This window comes from Urocitellus parryii, chromosome 5 (assembly GCF_045843805.1).
Source record: "Urocitellus parryii isolate mUroPar1 chromosome 5, mUroPar1.hap1, whole genome shotgun sequence".
NCBI lineage: Eukaryota > Metazoa > Chordata > Mammalia > Rodentia > Sciuridae > Urocitellus > Urocitellus parryii.
The window spans coordinates 101,246,133-101,265,122 of record NC_135535.1 but is presented as its reverse complement, the minus strand read 5'-3'; the positions used below and the strand labels follow the sequence as shown (position 1 = coordinate 101,265,122).

The window sequence follows — 18,990 nt, the reverse complement described above, 5'->3', positions numbered from 1 at the left end:
GAGAATACTTTCTAAATGCAGATGTCATCAGAAAGGAACTTTAAAATTTAGTGCTCCCAATGATCTACTCTGCAGGGTTAACGTTATTTGCAACATAGGCTTTCTTATCAACAAAGGTGCAAATCCCCATACTAACTTCCCTCTGCTGCCAGGTTGTCTAGTCTAGATGCCCAATGACTCCCTGAAACTCAGAAATGAGTCATTCTCTAAGTCTGTGGCAGTGGGCACACCTGAAGAGACAAAGTTCAAGTATATTACTGGCAGAAGCAGTGAGCACAAGACAAGCTCTAGAGGAAGGAGTCCAGAGACAGAGCAGCATGACTTCTGAGAAAGGTAAAATGGATTCAGGGATCTGGCAAAGACCATATTCTTTTATTTCTTTTTGAGTCAGAGTCTCACTATGTTGCCCAGACTGTCCAGGACTCCTGGGTTCCAGTGATTCTCCTGCCTCAGCTTCCCAAGCAGCTGGGATTGTAGATACACACCCCTTTTCCCAGCCTGGGTCTATCTTCTTGAGCAGTGTAAAATTATATGTCTATGTGACCTGCTTGTGCATGTGTCTTTGGGCATTTTTCAACTTTCCTGTTATTGATTAATATAGAAATATTATCCTTAAACAAGATATATTACTATTATAATGAATTATTTATGACTGGAGTCATAAATAATTAATTATATAATAATTATATAATAATTATATAATCTATATATAATTAATGATTATGATTAAATGACACTAAGTGACATTTACTAAGTGCTGGTTTCATCATTAAAAAAAAATAAGGGACCAATGTGCTAATTGACAAATGAATTGACAATGATTAATTGAAGTTAATGAGCAGTTACTTGAGTTAGAAAAATTCATAAGGAAAGACACCTCAGATGTATAAAAAGGTGATGTCAGATGAAGTGGATTGGAGCTGGATATTAAGAGGGTAGAATTTGGATTGCAAGAAAGAGGAGTTCCTTGTTGTTTGAATCCTATTGAAAAAAAAAACGATTTTAAGAGACTTTGCAAAGATCTGTGTTTAGAATATAATGAAGAAACTGGTTAGGCTAGAAGAGAATTGATGGAAATAATCTGCAGTAAGACTAGAAAGCATATTGAAGTGTTATTATAATTTGAATGCCAGGTTTAAAAAATGGAGGTTTATCTTTTTGTTAAAAAAATCTTCAGAGAATTTCTGAATTTAATAGAGATATGACTAAAATAGTGCTTTAGAAACATTTACTTAGTACCTGGTGGATTTCAGGTTGGAAGCAGAAAAGACTGGAGTAAGGAGATCAATTAGAAGACTAATGCAATAATGTACGTGTGGTAGGGCACGGAGTCTGAGACATCAGTTTGGAGTTTAAGTAACAATGTATTTAATTTTTTTTTTTTAAAGAGAGAGTGAGAGAGAGAGAGAATTTTTAATATTTATTTTTTAGTTCTCAGCGGACACAACATCTTTGTTGGTATGTGGTGCTGAGGATCGAACCCGGGCCGCACGCATGGAGGGCGAGCGCGCTACCACTTGAGCCACATCCCCAGCCCCTTAATTTTTTTTTTAGTTGTTGATGGCCCTTTACTTAATTTATTTATTTATATGTGGTGCTGAGAATTAAACCCAGTATCTCTCACAGAGAGGCAAGCGCTCTACCACTGAGTACAACCCCAGCCTAAGTAACAATGTATTTTTTTCTGCCTCTATTAAAATTATATTTTAAGTAACATATGGAGGGGTCAGAGTATGGGGAAACCAAACACCTTATTTAACTGAAATGTTTGCTCCTGGGCATTTGGCATGCCTATAATCTAAGCAATGAGAAAATTTGAGGCAGGAAGATCACAAGTTTGAGGCCACCCAAGCAATTTAGTGAAACTCTGTCTCAAAATAAAAAATTAAAAGATCCGAGGATATGGTTCAGTGGTAGAGCACTCCTGGTTTCAGTCTCCAGAACCACACATACAAAATAGTAATAAAAATAACAATAATTTTTTAAAAATCTGGATACCTTGTCTTAACTTTCCTATATGTATATTTAAATATTCTGGTAGGAAAATATATCTGGGTAGTTTTAATTTGCATTTCCCTACCAGATATCTTTGTTCCTGTATATGTGTGTGTGTGTACGTGTGTGTATGTGTCTTACTTAGGGTGCTCTACCACTGTGCTATAGCCCCACCCCTTTTTATATTGAGACAGGATCTCATAAATTACCCAGACTGGCCTTTAATTTGTGATTTTCCCGCTTCAGCCCCTAAGTATCTGGGATTACAGGTGTATGCCACTGAGCTGGGCTCTGTATTTTCTTTTGTTTTTTTTCCATTGTTGCTGGGAATTCAACCCAAGGCCTCTCAAATGCTATGCAAGTGCTCTACTCTGAGCTACAATCCCAAGCTGGATTATCTGGTTTGAGTTGGGCATCTGTCAAGTAGATTTTAGCAGAGCCCTTAAAAATCTTGCTTTTCTTTGGTGTAATGAACTAGTTCAGTGCAATGAGTCACAAAAGAATCTTCTAAATTCATTTACAGGTATCATTTGCAGGTTTAGAAGAATAGAGCACTTTTTCTTAATAGCTCAATTTGTATTTGAGTGTTATTTGATATAATCATCTCTTGATCAACAGGTCCTTCAACTGGTGATGCTACTCTGAGGTAAGAATAATATTGCACTCACAGTGCAATTCAATCAAGAATAAATGACAATTCAATATTTGCAGAACTACAGATTTTTTATTGTTCCTTTCTTCTTTTTAAAATTTTATTGGCGAATTATTATTATACACGATAGTGGGACACCTTATGCCATATTTGTACATGCACATAATATAATTTGATCAGTCTCATTCCCTAGTACCTTCCCTTTCCCTCCCCAACTCCCTCCTCCTGATCTATTTGTTTTTTTCTACTGAACTCCCTTCTATTATCACTATTATTATTTCAATTAGTGCATTATTATTATACATACAAATAGAATTCATTGTGATACATTCATTCATAGACATAGCAAATTTGGCAGATTTCTTTCCATAGTACTTTCCCATGCCCTCCTCTCCTCCCTGTCTTTCAATTCCCTTCTTCTACTCTATTGGCCTCCCTTCTATTTTTGTGAGATCCCTCTTTTTTTTTTTTTTTTTTTTTTTTTAATCCATCCCTGCCCCTTTCTCCCATATGAGAGAAAACATTTGATCCTTTCTGAGTCTGGCTTATTTCACTTAATATGATGTTCTCCAGTTCCATTCATTTATCAGCAAAGGACATCATTTTATTCTTTACATCTTTACATTCTTCTTTTACCATGTTCCAATTTTTCCTTTCTTTGTGACTTTTCCAACTTAATTTTCTTTGAGTATTGCTTTTTCTTTTTATATCTTTGTTCCTATGTCCTTTGGTTTCATTCAAATAAATTACTTTCCAGCTTGCTTCTCTGTTATATATTATATAACTTTTCTCATTATATATTATATGTTTTTATAGCCCTCAGTGCAATGTTGGGGGAACTGTTTGTTACTTTGATTTCATCTTTCTATTTGATCATTTTCCAGACTTCTACAGGGAATCATCAAGGATATACCATCTCACGATGGTTGAAAGGGAAGGGCTGATCTATGAAATAACTCAATATGGCATTTCAGGGATGAGTGGGAACAATGAGGATGTAATAAGCCTGTAACTTAATCGTTGCATAGAGGAGCCCTCAGCACAATCCTGAATTTTTCCTGAGTAACGGCTTTCAGACATGGAGAGTGTTAAAATCTAAAGATCACTGAGAGCATTTTTTGTTTCTTTCTTACAATGAATTGGCATACAGAATTCTAAAGTGGAAGACTCTTGAGGCTAAACTGCTCTTTTTCTCAGACTTCACTGCAGAATTTGTTGGCAAGAAGATTCTTCCAGACTTCAACACTTGCCAAAATCTGGTTAGAGTCCACAGAGAAACAGTGAAGATAAGTACTGAGACAGGACACCTCTAAGTGTGCAATAGAAGATTAGCATATAAACTGGACCTAGTGGAGCACACCTATAAGCCCAGCTACTCAAAAGGCTGAGGCAGGAGAGTAAAAAAGAAAGGAAAAAGAAAAAGAAAAAAAGGAAAAATAGAGATTACTATATAGTAAAAAATCTTCAAAAGAAAAACCAGAATACACTTATGCCTAAATTCAAGACTAAAACAATGGTATTGAAAGGCAGTAGAATGAATCAGATATATCTTTCCTATGTTCATTATGAATGCACCACCCATGAAATTCCACATTATGTACAACCACAGAATGGGATCCTAATTAGAATAAATTATACTCTGTGTATGTATAATATGTCAAAATTCACTTTACTTTCATGTATATCTAAACAAAATAAAATAAAATAAAACAATAGTATTAGAGAGTAGTCATCGAATACTATGACTAGGAATAAAAGAAATCCTTTTACTATGTTTGTAAGAGAAACTCTGATAATGCAAATGAACTTCTACAGATAACTCTGAAACCTGGAATAGAAAACTTTCAGAGATGTCATGGTTCAGATCTGCTTAATAGAAGAGGGAAGCATGAAATGATTTCTAGGATTTCATTGAACCTAGAAAAAGCAATCTAGGGCCACTTTTTATATTTCAGGAGGAGAATTGAACCCTGGGAATTTGAAGTCTTCTTTAACCCTGGAGAACTTCGCAAAGAGACCTGTATGTTCTATGAAATCAAGTGGGGCACGAGCCAAAAGATCTGGAGAAACTCCAGCAAAAACACCACCAATCATGTTGAAGTGAATTTTATAGAAAAATTTACTGCGGAAAGACATTTTTGCCCATCCATCAGCTGTTCCATCACCTGGTTCTTGTCCTGGAGTCCTTGTTGGGAATGTTCCAAGGCTATCAGAGAATTTTTGAGTCAACATCCTAATACGACTTTGGTTATTTATACAGCACGGCTTTTTCAGCACATGGACCAGCAAAACCGGCAAGGACTCAGGGACCTCATTAACAGTGGTGTAACTGTCCAGATTATGACAATCTCAGGTAACAACAGTAAACAGAATCATAAGTGTTTATAAGAGACTGTGGTGATAGATCTGTTTGTAGGCCAAGTTGATCATTCGAAGCTGCAAGTCTCAGGAGTGCGAGTCAAAAATAATGTGAGAAAGAACCAGGTTTAACTGTGAGTACTTTTTCTACTCTTGCCACCACCTTTTGGTGGTAATAGAGATTGAACCCAGGGGTGCTTTACTACACATCCCTAGCCGTTTTTATTTTTTATTTTGAGATAGGGTCTTACTAAATTGCTGAGGATCTCACTAAAATTGCTAAGACTGGCCTCAAATTTGCAATCCTCCTGCCTCTCAGCTCCTGAGTTGCTGGGATTATAGGTAGGGCCCATCACACCCTTCAATGAATTGTTCTTTTTAGTAAAGTCCATCGCCAGCAACAATTAAACCAGAGCCTTTACAGATAGTGTGCTTTATTTCTCCACTTCTTCTTCTTCTTCTTTTTTTTTTTTTTTTTTTTTTTTTTTTTTGGTGTTGTGGACTGAACCCAGGGCCTCATACATGCTAAGCATGTGCTTTTCCACTGAGCTATAGTATACTCTTTTTTTTTGGACCAGGGATTGAACCCAGGGGTGTTTAGTCACTGAGTCACATCTCCAAACCTTTTTTTTTTTTTTAATATTTTTTAGTTGTTCATAGATCTTATTTTTTTATTTATACGTGGTATTGAGAATTGAACCCAGTGCCTCACACATGCCAGGCAAGTGTGCTACAGCCCCCACGTTTGTTTTTAATTTTGAGACAGGGTTTCATTAAGTTGATCAGGATCTCACTAAATTGCTGAGGTTAGTCTCTAACATGTGATCTTCCTGCTTCAGCCTCCTGAGTCACTAGGATTACAGGCATGTGCCACCAACACCTGGTTATAATATATGTTTTTTTCTTTTTTTTAAGTTGAAGCTCTCTTTAAGTAATTTGCCATTGTGTTTGTTAAATGAACCATGATTTGTATCTCCTTAGAGTATTGTTACTGCTGGAGGAATTTTGTCAATTACTCACCTAAGGAAGAAACTCACTGGCCAAAATACCAACCTCTCTTGATGATGCTCTATGCACTGGAACTCCACTGCATCATTCTAGTGAGTTGCTTTAACCCATTACTTTCCATCATCCAAAGATTCTGATACCAAAAGAAGCATCTTTTGTCCAACTTCTTTCCTGAGAATTTTGACACAAACTCTTCTCGCCATCGTTTTGCCATTTATACTGAGATTTAGTTATTTTTTTTCTGTTTAATTTTTTATACTTTATTCCTTGTATCATCAATAGGTTAAGAAAGTAAAATTTTCCCAGGTACTGATTTATAGATACTATTTATAAGTAGAATCAAAAAGTTCAGTTTCACAAACAGTAACATTCAGTGATCTCTTTAAATGCAATTTTAATCCTTATTTTAAACTAAGGGCAGTAATTTAATACGGTAAGCTAAATTCACACAAAACCTATATACTCTGAACTACAAAAGTGGTTTTTGTAGCTACATACGGTTTTAGTCAACTACACATTTCCACAAGTACTTACAAATATGTTAAAAAAACACTACCCCAAATGTTTATCCTATCATCAGCTCATTAAACATTGCCATTCCTGCTTCTGAAAGTAGATGATTGGGAAAATGAGTTCTAAAACTTAAAAAGTTACCTAAGTCCCAAAAGGTTTTAAATCAAAAAGTCTTTCAACATGGAAGCATCAACATGAAACTTTAAGTTTCAAAAAAAATAAAAATAAAAAAATCACTCTTTAGAAAATATTAAAACATATTATCATTTAGGACACATAAACATTCTTACAAAAACTTTTAGTTTCAAATATCATGTCCTTAAAAGAAAAACCAGTTTACTGTTTTTAATAACATCTCAGACCACTGTTGTCTAAAAACTTCAGAATATGTAAGGCATATGTCTCAGCTGTCATAGTCAAAATAACACTTAGATTTCACATATTAAACAGCTATAGTATAGCTTATAATGGCACAAATATACCTAACACATAAATACTACTTCATCCTTTAGATAGTCAAAAATCAGAAGGAACTGCATAATTTGTAAGGTACTTTAACTTACATGTAGTCATTAAAACTCAGTAAGTAATTCAAGTATAGTCATGTAAAGGCAGGCAATTAAAGGCTCAAGGATCACTCTAAAATCAAAGACATAAAAATAAAGGCTGAAAACTTTGTTTCTCCATCTTTCATTTACATGCCTAGATATTAGGACATTATTGAACAAAATACACTTCTATGGAAATAGAAGATAATGAAATTTCATGAAGTACAAAAATTATCAAGATCCTTAGTTTGCTTCATCAAATGCTTTTCTAGTTTGTTTCAATTCTTCATTCATGGTAAGCAAGTCTTTAACCTTAGCAAACTTCCTTGTGTCCTTTCGAATCAAGAAGACTATATCTTCAACTTGTACTCGACCTTGTCTTCCAATTGACATTGCCTTGTGAGTCATTTTAGTGGTGAGCTCTATGACAAAGTCTTCAAGAATATCTACTGACTCAGTGTAAGGATTCTGGTCATCCCCAAACCCATACATCATGCATCATAATTCTTTAGAAAAAAAGTCTCTTTCTTTTACCCTGTCCATCTTCTGCACCTCCTCCAATTTCTTCATTGTCTTCCTCAAAGTTTGCATCTTCTTCCTCATCTGCCATCCCACTAGCCCGCCAGCCCACGGCCGAGATTTAGTTATTTAACTAGTTGACTCATCTTTAGAAAATATGAGAATAAGATAATCCCTTTGTGAGAAATAAGGAGGGAGATGGGAGTAGTCTAAGATGCATGTGTGCTCCACGTTAATTCATCATCGTTATTGTTGTCATTCCCTCACATGCTGGCTCCACAGGGTTTCAGATTGTTTTCTTTCCCATAGGGTATATGTCATTCTATTGAAGAAATGTGGGAAATTCATTTGGATTCTTGAAAGTAGCTCAATGATCTTCCAATTGACTTTTTAAAATATACATGGTAATAATAGTATTAATTAAAATGTTTATCATAAGGATAAAATATAATCCTTTTTATTCTAGAGTCTTCCACCTTGCTTAAAGATTTCCAGAAGATATCAAAAGCAGCTTACATTTTTCAACCTTATTCTTCAAAATTGCCATTACCAGACGATTCCACCCCATATCCTTTTATCTTTAGGGCTGATACAGCCTTCTGTGACGTGGAGATGAATAGAATTATTCCTATATGTACTGTTTTAAGAACAAGCAATGGTGACCCACCAAGAAATGCCATTAAGAATCTAGAAAAAAAACTTAAAACATCTCATACTATGTAATTCTAAGACAGGTTGTTTTTTCAATTAAGTTTATTTTAATTAAAATGACTTATGAATAAAACTTTAAAGATGTAGTTGATATTAAGATTATTAAAGTTTATAGTTTAAACTAAAAAAGAATCTAGAAAAAATATAAATAAAAAAATTTTAAAAAGAGAAAAAAAAAAGAATCTAGAAATTGGGGCTGGGTATGAATCTTAGTGGCAGAGCACTTGCTTGGCACATACAAGGCTCTGGGTTTGATGTGCAGCACTGGAAAAAAGAAAATAGAAAAGAATCCAGAGATGTTCAGAAGCCGCATTATCATGTATTGTGCAACTTCCTGCTGTATTCCCAATTACCCTACAACTTCATGTCTTTTGTTTTAAACTTTGTATCTTAAAGCAATAAATATTTACTGTCACAGTTTCTGAGTCAGGAATTCAAGAGTGTGTGTTGTTGGCCTAGAGGTCTCCCAAGAAGTTGCAGTCAAGGTGTGAGCCAGGACTGGAGTCATTTGCGGGTCTCACTGAAGTTAGAGAAGATGCTTCGCAGACGGCACACTTACGTTGCTGACACATTGGTGCTGGTAGTAGGTGGAAAATCTCAGCTTCTTGCCATGTAGTTCTCTCCATAGAGCTGCTTGGACGTCCTTGTGATATGACAGCTGGTTTCCTACAGAACAAGTGGTCTAAGAAAAAGCATCTGAGCTATCCATGTCTTTAATAACTCAGTCTTGGAATTACACCCTATTTTTTTTTTTTAATTGGTCACACTGGCCAGCAATGATTCAGTGCTGGAGAGAATTTGAACCTCAGGAAGTGAAACTCATTAGAAGATATCTTGGGTTTTCCCTATAGGAGACATTTTCTGTACTTTGAGAACAAATAATTACATGGATCCAACTTCTAACTCATAGCTAAGGGGAAACAAAGGACAAAGAAGCATATTTTTTTTTCTTTCTGCATCAGAACATCTGAATCTGAACACAATTTAACAAATGATTTTTATCAGAATGTATAGAATGATTTACAGTTTTAATAACAACCTCAAAATTTGAGTAGCTTAACAATAACAACAAAAAGACTTATTTCTTATTTTCATTGCGGTCTAGTGTGAGTTGGATAGAAATGTGGGGCCTTGGAGTTCACTTATTGAATTCTGTACTTTTAGCCAAAAGGGAATAGGCTGGGGAACATTAAAATAGTGTAAAAAAAGTATGTTTAGGATCAAGAACTGACAAACATCATTTCTGGCCCCATTCCTCTGACCAAAAATCTGTCATGAAGCTCCACCTAACTATAAAGGAGGCTGAGAAACAAAGCCATGCTGCTGCCTAGAAAGAAATAAAAAAAGCGATTCAGAGAACAGAGTGCCTGCCGTGCTGAGGAAACTAGGAAGCTGCTGAGACCTGAGACATTGTGCAACTTGGCCAGGCCCAGAAAGGAAATAGCCTGACAGAAACGGGACTAAAACTCAGTGTGCTTTGATTCCTCTGAGGCATTCAAGATACGCAGGAACCAGCATATCACGGACTTGATAATGGAGTCAGATAAGCTCAGTCATTCGCCTGACAGCCCTTTCTGGGTTGGTCTGGCAATAAGGCAGTGTCTTTTTAAAAAGGGCTGGGAATATGAAACTGTCCATATGAAGGCTGGTTTTTTTTTTTTGTTTGTTTGTTTGTTTGTTTGTTTTTTTAACTTCTGTGAAAGATACACTTTGCCAATTGCTCTTACAAAAAAATTGTTTTAGGAAAAATTTTCAAAGACAGAAAAAAACTTAATAAAGACAGGATACAGTTTCTCACGCGAACTGGTATATCTCTTTTATTATGTAAGACAAAAACAATGTAAACCATTATTTTTCAATTTTTATTTATTTATCTTTTAGTAGTGTTGAGGATCAAATCCAGGGCCTTGTGCATGCTAAATAAGAGTTCTACTACTGAGCTACATCCCCAGCCTCAAGCCATTTTTTGTTTGTTTGTTTGTTTGGCAGTGTTGGGGATTAAACCCAAGGTATTGTACCTGCAAGGCAAGTATTCTACCAACTGAGCTACATCGCCAGCCCTCAAACCATTATTTTTTTAAAATAATTCATTGGTTTTGAGGAAGCCAAGAGCTAAGTTTGTTTTTGCTTCTGGTGCTGAGGACTGAACCTAGGGCCTTGAACAAGCATTCTACCATTGAGCTATACCCCCAGCCTGAGGGAGGCCGGACTGGGGATGTAGCTCAGAGAGCTTGCCTAGCAAGTGTGAGACCCTGGGTTCAATTTCCCACATGGCACATGTGTAAACACACACAAAATGTGAATGATAAGCAATATAGGAACTATGGGAGAAATAAAGTTATGAAACAATATTAGAAGGATCTAAAAGTTGAAATAGATAATATATCAAATAATTCTATACTGGTGGTTATAACATTTCTAGAAGGATAATCTGGGTTGACCCTTAACTAATCTCTGAAGAAGGTACAAATGTTCTCAATCTTTTTAACTTTCCTCCTGCTGAAACATATCCATTCTTTATCTCTGGTGCTTTTAAATGAAAGTTTTTTCATACCTACTACTTCTTTTTTTTTTTTTTTTTTTTTTTTTTTTTTTTTTGGTACTAGGGATTTAACCCAGGGGCACTTTACCACTGAGCCACATCCGTTGCCCTTTTTATTTTTTATTTTGAGACAAGGACTCACTAAGTTGTTAAGACTGGACTCAAATTTATGATCCTTTTGTGTCAGCCTCCCAAATTGCTGGGATTATAGGCATTCACCACCACAATGTCTCTACTATTCTCCCGGCCTCCAACCCTCCCTTTTCTAGGGATTGAACCCAGGGGTGCTCTATAAGGCTACAGTCCCAGACTTTTAATTTTTTTTTATTTTGAGACAGGGTCTCGCTAAGTTGCTGAGGCTGGTGTCAAACTTGAGACCCTCCTGCCTCAACCTTCAAAATTGCTGGGATTACAGACATGTGCCATCATGCCTGGCCTCACATCCACTACTCTTACCAAAGTGACTCCCCTCACCCAGTATTCCATCTCACAGCTCAGCTTTATACTAAGTCCAGTAGACTTGCTATTTTGGCCTTTATATTCTCAGCACATTAGTAACTACTATAGACTGCCTATGTATAGCAATCACTTAATAAATGATGAAAAATTGAATTATTTAAGCTTGACATGGTGGCACACACCTGTAATCCAAACTACTTGGGAGGCTGTGCCAGGAAGATCACAAATTTGAGGCTAGCCTTGGCAACTTAGTGAGATCCTGTATCAAGTTTAAAAAAAAAAAATTTTAGAGGAATAGAGACATAGATCAGTGGTAGAATTCTTGCCTAATATGTGAGAGGCCCTGAGTTCAATTTTCAACACTGCAAATGAAAAAGAATTATTTAGAACTATTCAAACAACAATAGATAGTTCCTGCTACTTGGGAGGCTATGGTGGGAAGATCTCTTGTGTCTAGGCGTTCAAAGCCAACCCAGGCAATGCAACAAGAAAGTGGAGAGAGAGAGAGAGAGAGAGAGAGAGAGAGAGAGAGAGAGAGAGAGAAGAAAACTGAAAGAATACAAGAGGCACTGTCTGTGTGTAAGAAAATCTAAAAACGTTCACAGTTTTGTCCCTTAAACACTAACCAGTGGGATAGGAGATTACCTGTCAAGATGGCTCAATCATGTCAAGTTGAATCCAAACATAAACTTCTCAATTTATAAAAAGTTGGTATTCTTTCCAGTTACCGGGGAGGCAGATGCAGGAGAATTGTAAGTTCGAGTCCAGCCTTGGCAATTTAGCAAGACCCTGTCTCAAAAAAATTTTTTTTTTTTAAAGAGAGAGTGAGAGAGGAGAGAGAGAGAGAGAATTTTTTTAATATTTATTTTTTAGTTCTCGGCGGACACAACATCTTTGTTGGTATGTGGTGCTGAGGATCGAACCCGGGCCGCACGCATGCCAGGCGAGCGCGCTACCGCTGAGCCACATCTCCAGCCCCTGTCTCAAAATTTTAAAAAGACAAAAAAAGGTTGGGGATCTGGCTAAGTGGCAAAGAACTCAGCACCAACAGAAAAAACAAAAAACAAAACAAAAATGTTGATATTCTTGCCTGGTGCGGTGGCACATGCCTGTAATCTCAGCAACTCAGGAGGGTAAGGCAGAAGAACCAAAAGTTTGAGTCCAGCCTTGGCAACTTAGTGAGACTGTCTCAGAATAAAGTGAGAAGGGGTTGGGATGTAGCTCAGTGTTAGAGTGCTTGCCTAGCATGAGTGAGGTCCTGGGCTTGATCCCTAGTACCACAGTAAATAAATAGAATAATAAAATATTAAAAGTTGATATTCTTCATTTTGTAAAATGACTTCATTGCACAGTTACTGAAACAACAAACTGGATGCCTAGTACTCTCCCTCTGATCATATCTTGACTTCCTTTCACTGTAGAACAAGCAACAAATTACATCAGGCTAAGACAATGGGTATAGAGAAAAATGAATGGAATCAAGAGAGTTATTAGGATATAAAACTCAGGGGGTGATATACTGAACATGGGAGTACAGGAGAATGAGGCATCCAAGATGACTCTGACATTTTATAATTGCAGTATTAGTTCAACTGGTCATTCACTGATGTAAGGCACAGGTAAATATTGGTGAATATTTATTTGATATGTTCATCAAGTACTCATATCGATATTTAAAAATACTTTAAAGGCCTATAATGTCTAAACTGTGTTCTATGCCTGGGTGTGGTGGCACACTCCTATCATCCCAGGAACTCAGGAAGATCAGGCAAGGAGGATAGAATCACAAGTTCCAGGACAGCTTCAGCAACTTAGTGAGGCCCTAAGCAATTTAGCAAACTTAAAATTAAAAATTAAAAAGTTTGGGGATGTAGCTCAGTGATAAAGCACCCATTGGTTCAATCCTTAATACCGCACCCCACCCCCTGAAAAAATGTGTTATCTAGCTAAGAATGTAGCTCAGCAGTATAGCTCTCACTTAGCATTTCTTAGTCCCCAGTAACACAAAAAGGAAAAGAAAAGGGGGGGAAAAAAACCCTTTAAGAGATTCTCTCCAGATTTTATTTTTTAATTACTGCCAATCAAACTCAGTACCCCACACATGCTAAGTTCACAATCAACCCTTAAGCCACCATCACGGCAAGCACAGGGGAATCATTTCTGTGTATTCCTACTTTGGTTCAAATTCATGAACCAAAATTAGAAATCAGGCTAAACTGAACAAAGCTGAACCAGGAAATAATACTGATTATCCGTGTTTTATGGGAATCCATGATTTATGGGAAACAGATCGACAATTTTATGACTGAAATATAGTTTGCTTATTTCTTTTTTTCCTTTTTTTGTGAAGCTGGGGATTGAACCTAGGGCTTCATGCATACTAGGCAAGAATCTACCACTGGGCTACACCCCAGCTCCAAGTTTGTTTCTTTGATAGATCAACATTCTCATTCTAATCATGCACCCTGTAGTTGTGATTTGGCATCGACTGGACTAGGGAAGCTTTGAGGTCATTCCAGTACCCAGAGGAAAAAGCCAAGTTCCACTGAATACAGTAGAATACACAGTCACCTTAGATAATGGGGAAACTAGGATTACCACTGCTCTGCAGTAAGAGATGTAAGTAATATTGTTTTTTTTCTCTCTCTCCTTCCCAGTGTTAGGGATCAAACCCAGGTCTTGTGTATGCTAGGCAAGTGTAAGTATTCTACCACTGACCTATACCTCCTGCCCAAACTATGTAATTTCTTTTTCTTTTTTAAAAATTTTGCCAGGGATTGAACCCAGAGGCACTTTACCACTGAGCCATATCTTCTGCCCTTGTTTTATTTTTTATTTTGTGACAGGGTCTCACTAAGTTGCTTAGGACTTCTGTAAATTGTTGAGGCTGGCCTTGAATTTGCGGTCCTCTTGTTGTTTCAGGCTTCTGAGCTGCTGGGATTACAGGTGTTGCACAATCACACCTGATCAAAATATGCAATTTCTTACCTACTGTGATAATAAAAATCTAACTCCAAAGTGACCCAATTTACCTCTTATAGCTTCTTTGATATCTTCTAGATCCTCTGCTTTATTTGCTTCGATTTAATTTCACAGAATTTAATTTTTAAGCTTTAAAAAATTAAATGTACTTTTCTAACTGATAAGTAAAACCATAAACAGTATATAACAATGGGGTACATAAAATATAGAATCAGAAAATGTGAGTTAGACAAAATGTGAATATACAATTCCAGCCCATTGCGTACTACTTGACAAAAAAAGACCTCTCGAAATGTGTTTGAGTTGGGCATGGTGGCTCATACCTATAATCCCAGCTACATGTTAGGGAAGTGCTCTATAACTGAGCACAAATGATTTAACCAAGGTCACATAGCTACTGCTAAATTTTAAATCATTCTGCCTCCCAGTTTAAGTTCCTTGTCATACCACTATACTGCCTCACCAAAGAGGAAGTAATTTTTTTGCGACAAAAAGAGCATTTCTTGCAGCTTTCTTTATATATCAGATCAGTTTTCCTCCTGATTTACAATTCAAAAATATCTGTGAGAGGGAACAAGATGTGGACTCCTGTTCTGCCAGTTAATGTAAAACAATATGACCTGTTATTACACCTGGAGTCAATATTCTAATCATAGCTGATTTTCTGATCTAGTTTGTTTGTTTGTTTTGCAGTACTACACCCCTACCCCCCAGCCCTATTTATTTATTTATTCCCTTGGTACTGAGGATTGAACCCATAGGTGTTTTACCACTGAACCACATCCCCAGCCCCTTTTTTAGAATTTTGAGACAGGGTCTCTCTGAGTTGCTTAAGGCCTCACTAAGTTGCTGAGGCTGGCAATCTTCCTGCATCAGCCTCCCAAGTTACTGGGATTACAATGCGCCATCCCACAGGGCCTGATCTAGTGTTTTTAAACATCTCATCTTCCAACATAAAAGATATTTCTGCCAGATGTGGTGGCTCATGCCTATAATCCCAGTGACTCAGGAAGCTGAGGCAGGAGGATTACAAATCTGAGGCTAGCCTCACAAACTTAATGAGAGCCTTAGCAATTTAGCGAAACCCTGTCACAAAATTAAAAAAAAGGGGGGGTCACTGGAGATGTTCCTCAGAGGTAAACACCTCTCGGTTCAATCCCTTGTCCAAAAAAAAAAAAAAAAAAAAAATATATATATATATATATATATATATATATATATATACTTTAAATATAAAGTAAACTTTTGAAATTTCTGGGACATAATGATCTCTGTGAGTTTGGACAATCCTATACCTTTACTTAATTACTAAAGAGTAAACAAATACAACAGGAGCTAGAGTCAGAGGAACCAATAAACTTACTGGAGTCACTTCTCAAATATCTACCTTCTTTTTTTTTTATTGGTTGTTCAAAACATTACAAAACTCTTGACATATGTTTCATACATTAGATTCAAGTTGGTTATGAACTCCCATTTTTACCCCAAATACAGATTGCAGAATCACATCTGTTACACATCCACATTTTTACATAATGCCCTATTAGTGACTGCTGTATTCTGCTACCTTTCCTATCCTCTACTATCCCCCCTCCCCTCCCCTCCCATCTTCTCTCTCTACCCCATCTACTGTATTTCATTTCTCTCCTTGTTTATTTACCCGTTCCCCTCGCAACCTCTTATGTGTGATTTTATATAACAATGAGGGTCTCCCTCCATTACCATGCAATTTCCCTTTTCTCTCCCTTTCCCTCCCACCTAGTGTATCTGTTTAATGTTGATCTTTTCTTCCTGCTCTTCCTCCAAATATCTACCTTCTTATCCCCAGAATTCAGGGCAAGTGAATATACAGGTGTGTGCATGTAAAGACTTGGTTGATAGAGTTTGATCTGCTCACAAAAAGTACATAATGTTTACACAATATAATTAGAAGGGTGCTATTCTTATGTCTAGTGTTAATGATAACCACCTTGCTTCAGTGATCTCTACATTTGCTGAGAACCAGTATTTTCTAAAACTGGCTAAAGCAGCTTCTTAAATTGAGGTTCATGAATTCTCAGAGGTATAATACAACCTTTCATACACTGGATCATCTGTAATAACAGTGTGTGTATGTGTATGTGGTGCTGGAGATGGAATCCAGGGCCTCCCACATGGTAGGCAAGCATCTACAACTGAGCTATATACTCAGCCCCTGGAATAACTGTTTATAACTGAGAATTACCAATGTCCAGAGAAGTCTGAATGAGTGCACCAGGTATTTTCAAAAAAAAAAAAAATTGTACCTTGAATACATTACAATAATAGGACATTTAGACATCAGTCCTGGGACACAGGATGGAATTCTGAACTTCAGTTTTCACTGTTAGGTAGGTTACTGTCGTATCTATGTTGCAGTATATACATTTGAAATCTCATCCTTGTGTGAGACAAACGTGAGAACATTTCATTAGGAATAAATAGTCACTGAAACCTTCTTAGTTAGGAAAGGTGGGAGTTTGTTTCATAAACAAATGATCATCACAGGCTCCTTTTAATTTTATTGTTTGTATTGTTGATTGATTTTGTGTTCTTAAGACTCACAGATCTTTGTTAAGTCTTTGCTAACTTCTGTAGTTCACTGATTTCAATGTCCTTTATCCCTCTTGGCATAATTTCTTACTCAGATCTCATGTATGACAAAGGGTACATGAAGCCCCTACAGGATTCAAATTGGGCGGAAAAAGAAACCAAACTTCATGGACCATGACAGCTTTAAAACCCTGGGGACAGATTTTGTTTGATTAATACTCAAAGGTGGTTATTTGTGCTGTGCAGATTTCATGGTCCAAAGATTAGAACAGCTTGCTATGTATGTATCAAGCTAGCCAGGCTTTGTGCCCATCTCCCCAGTGGCATGACTTCAGACAAATTCTCTCTCTCTATGGCTAACCTCTCCGGGTCCTGGTAATCACACCTTCCAGAGATGGTGTGCTGCTAGCCCCAGGACACTTCACTAGATATTTACATTTTGGCTCCCTTAAGCCCGGCTTCGCATTTGCAAACCATTCTTTTATTAAACTCCACTCAATTTCCCTCTTAAATTATGCCATCTTATTCTGCCAGGATTCTGTTTTTATGAAATCAATATGGAATACATTCTTTCTCTTCCTGGATTTTGTAAGCATTGGCAGTATTTAGTGATTGTCTTGGTGGGTGAGAATATGGATGCATGTGTTAATAAGTTGTTATGGTTTACAGAGCCAGGGATAAAGCCGACTCCACCCCTCAACTTGGATACCATATGGGATGGAACTTAGTACGACTCTTGTATTTTCAACTGTGGAGGTCAAGTGTGGAGCCTGTCTTTGTTTCACATGCCCTTCCTGTTGCATCAAATATCCCCGACAGCCAAGGAGTCAGAGGAAGACTAGTAGTTCCCCAGTACTTCCTACGTCTTTATTGGGGTTGGATATTGGTTTGTGAGCTAGAAGAGCCAGAAGAGGTGTATCTGAATAGAAAAGGTTGTTGGAGAAGATAATTCAAAAGGTTTATTACTTCTATCACCTTAAGTAGATTTCAAAAGAAATCTACTTAAGAGGCAGCTTCCCAATTTGAGTTGCAGTATCTAGGAGGGACGCACAGAAGCAAACTAGTCAATATTGCTAGCTTGGTTTGTCTCTTGGTGCTTGATGCTTTCATTTTATAATAGAACTTATGAAGTATTTTATAAAAGTTGGTGGAATGGTGCAGCACATATACTAAAATTGAAATGATATAGAGATTAGCATGACCTTTGCACAAGGACGATGTGCAAATTCATGAAGTGTTCCATATTTTTAAATAAATAAATAAATGTTGATGGAAGGCCTAAAAATGTTCCTTGGCTTATAATAGTACAAAGAACAAGTTTCTAGGATAAATCTATAGCTTCTGCAGTATGTTATTTTCTTGGTAAAGAAGTAAATTATGCTGTGAGATTTCTGAAGGCAAGGTTGGCGCACCAACCATATTTTCTGGCAGATTAATTACAGATATATGTATATGTGTATATCTATGTACATATATATGTGTGTGTGTGTGTGTGTGTGTGTGTGTGTGTGCATGTATACACATACATGTTTTTTAGTACTGGGGATTGAACTCAGGGATGTTTTGCACTGAGCTATATTTCTAGTTCTCCCCTCTTTTCTTTAAATTTCGAGATAGGGTCACTGAGTTACCAAGTCTGACTTCAAATTTGTACTCCTCTGTCTCAACCTCCTGAGTACCTGGGATTACAGGTGTGTACCACCATGCCTGTCTTAATTACAGATACATTCTCCTAGAATCTGATTAAGTTGAAGACTTACACAATGCTTTCTAGAATGATGATATAAAATGAGAACCATATGAGAAATTATAGTGGGGATAAAATAATCTCAAACTTTAAAGTAATGAGTAAAATTACCTTATACTTTGCTGATTACCCAAAACCATGAATATGAAAATGTTTGTACAGTTTCCTAGTTGTGCCCTATATTGCATTTCCATGCAGAATCATAAACATCCTATGGATATTCTACTTCAAGGTAAGAATTTTTTCAATCTTTAATGAATTCTTATATATCACTTTAAGGCAGTTCCCAAACCCCACATACAAGCATGGATTATTCACTATGAGATTAAAAAAAAATAAATTAAAAAAAAACAGTAACACCATACTGAAATGCAGATTCTAGGCT

At 36.7% G+C, this 18,990-nt stretch overlaps 1 protein-coding gene and 2 pseudogenes across 1 annotated transcript; 2 read left to right on the top strand and 1 right to left on the bottom strand.

Moving 5' to 3' along the window:
- Positions 1 to 317: 317 nt before the first annotated feature.
- On the top strand, positions 318 to 8,209 carry Apobec1 (apolipoprotein B mRNA editing enzyme catalytic subunit 1). Its single transcript, XM_026379319.2, has 5 exons — positions 318 to 333; positions 2,614 to 2,641; positions 4,603 to 5,000; positions 5,987 to 6,105; positions 8,060 to 8,209. The coding sequence occupies exons 1-5, from the start codon at positions 318 to 320 to the stop codon at positions 8,207 to 8,209; spliced, it is 711 nt and encodes a 236-aa protein (XP_026235104.1).
- Positions 7,309 to 7,684, bottom strand: LOC113175132 (transcription initiation factor TFIID subunit 13 pseudogene; annotated as a pseudogene).
- Positions 8,210 to 18,013: 9,804 nt separating the features above from the next.
- LOC113175137 (U6 spliceosomal RNA) lies at positions 18,014 to 18,107 on the top strand (annotated as a pseudogene).
- The last annotated feature ends 883 nt before the right edge of the window (positions 18,108 to 18,990 follow it).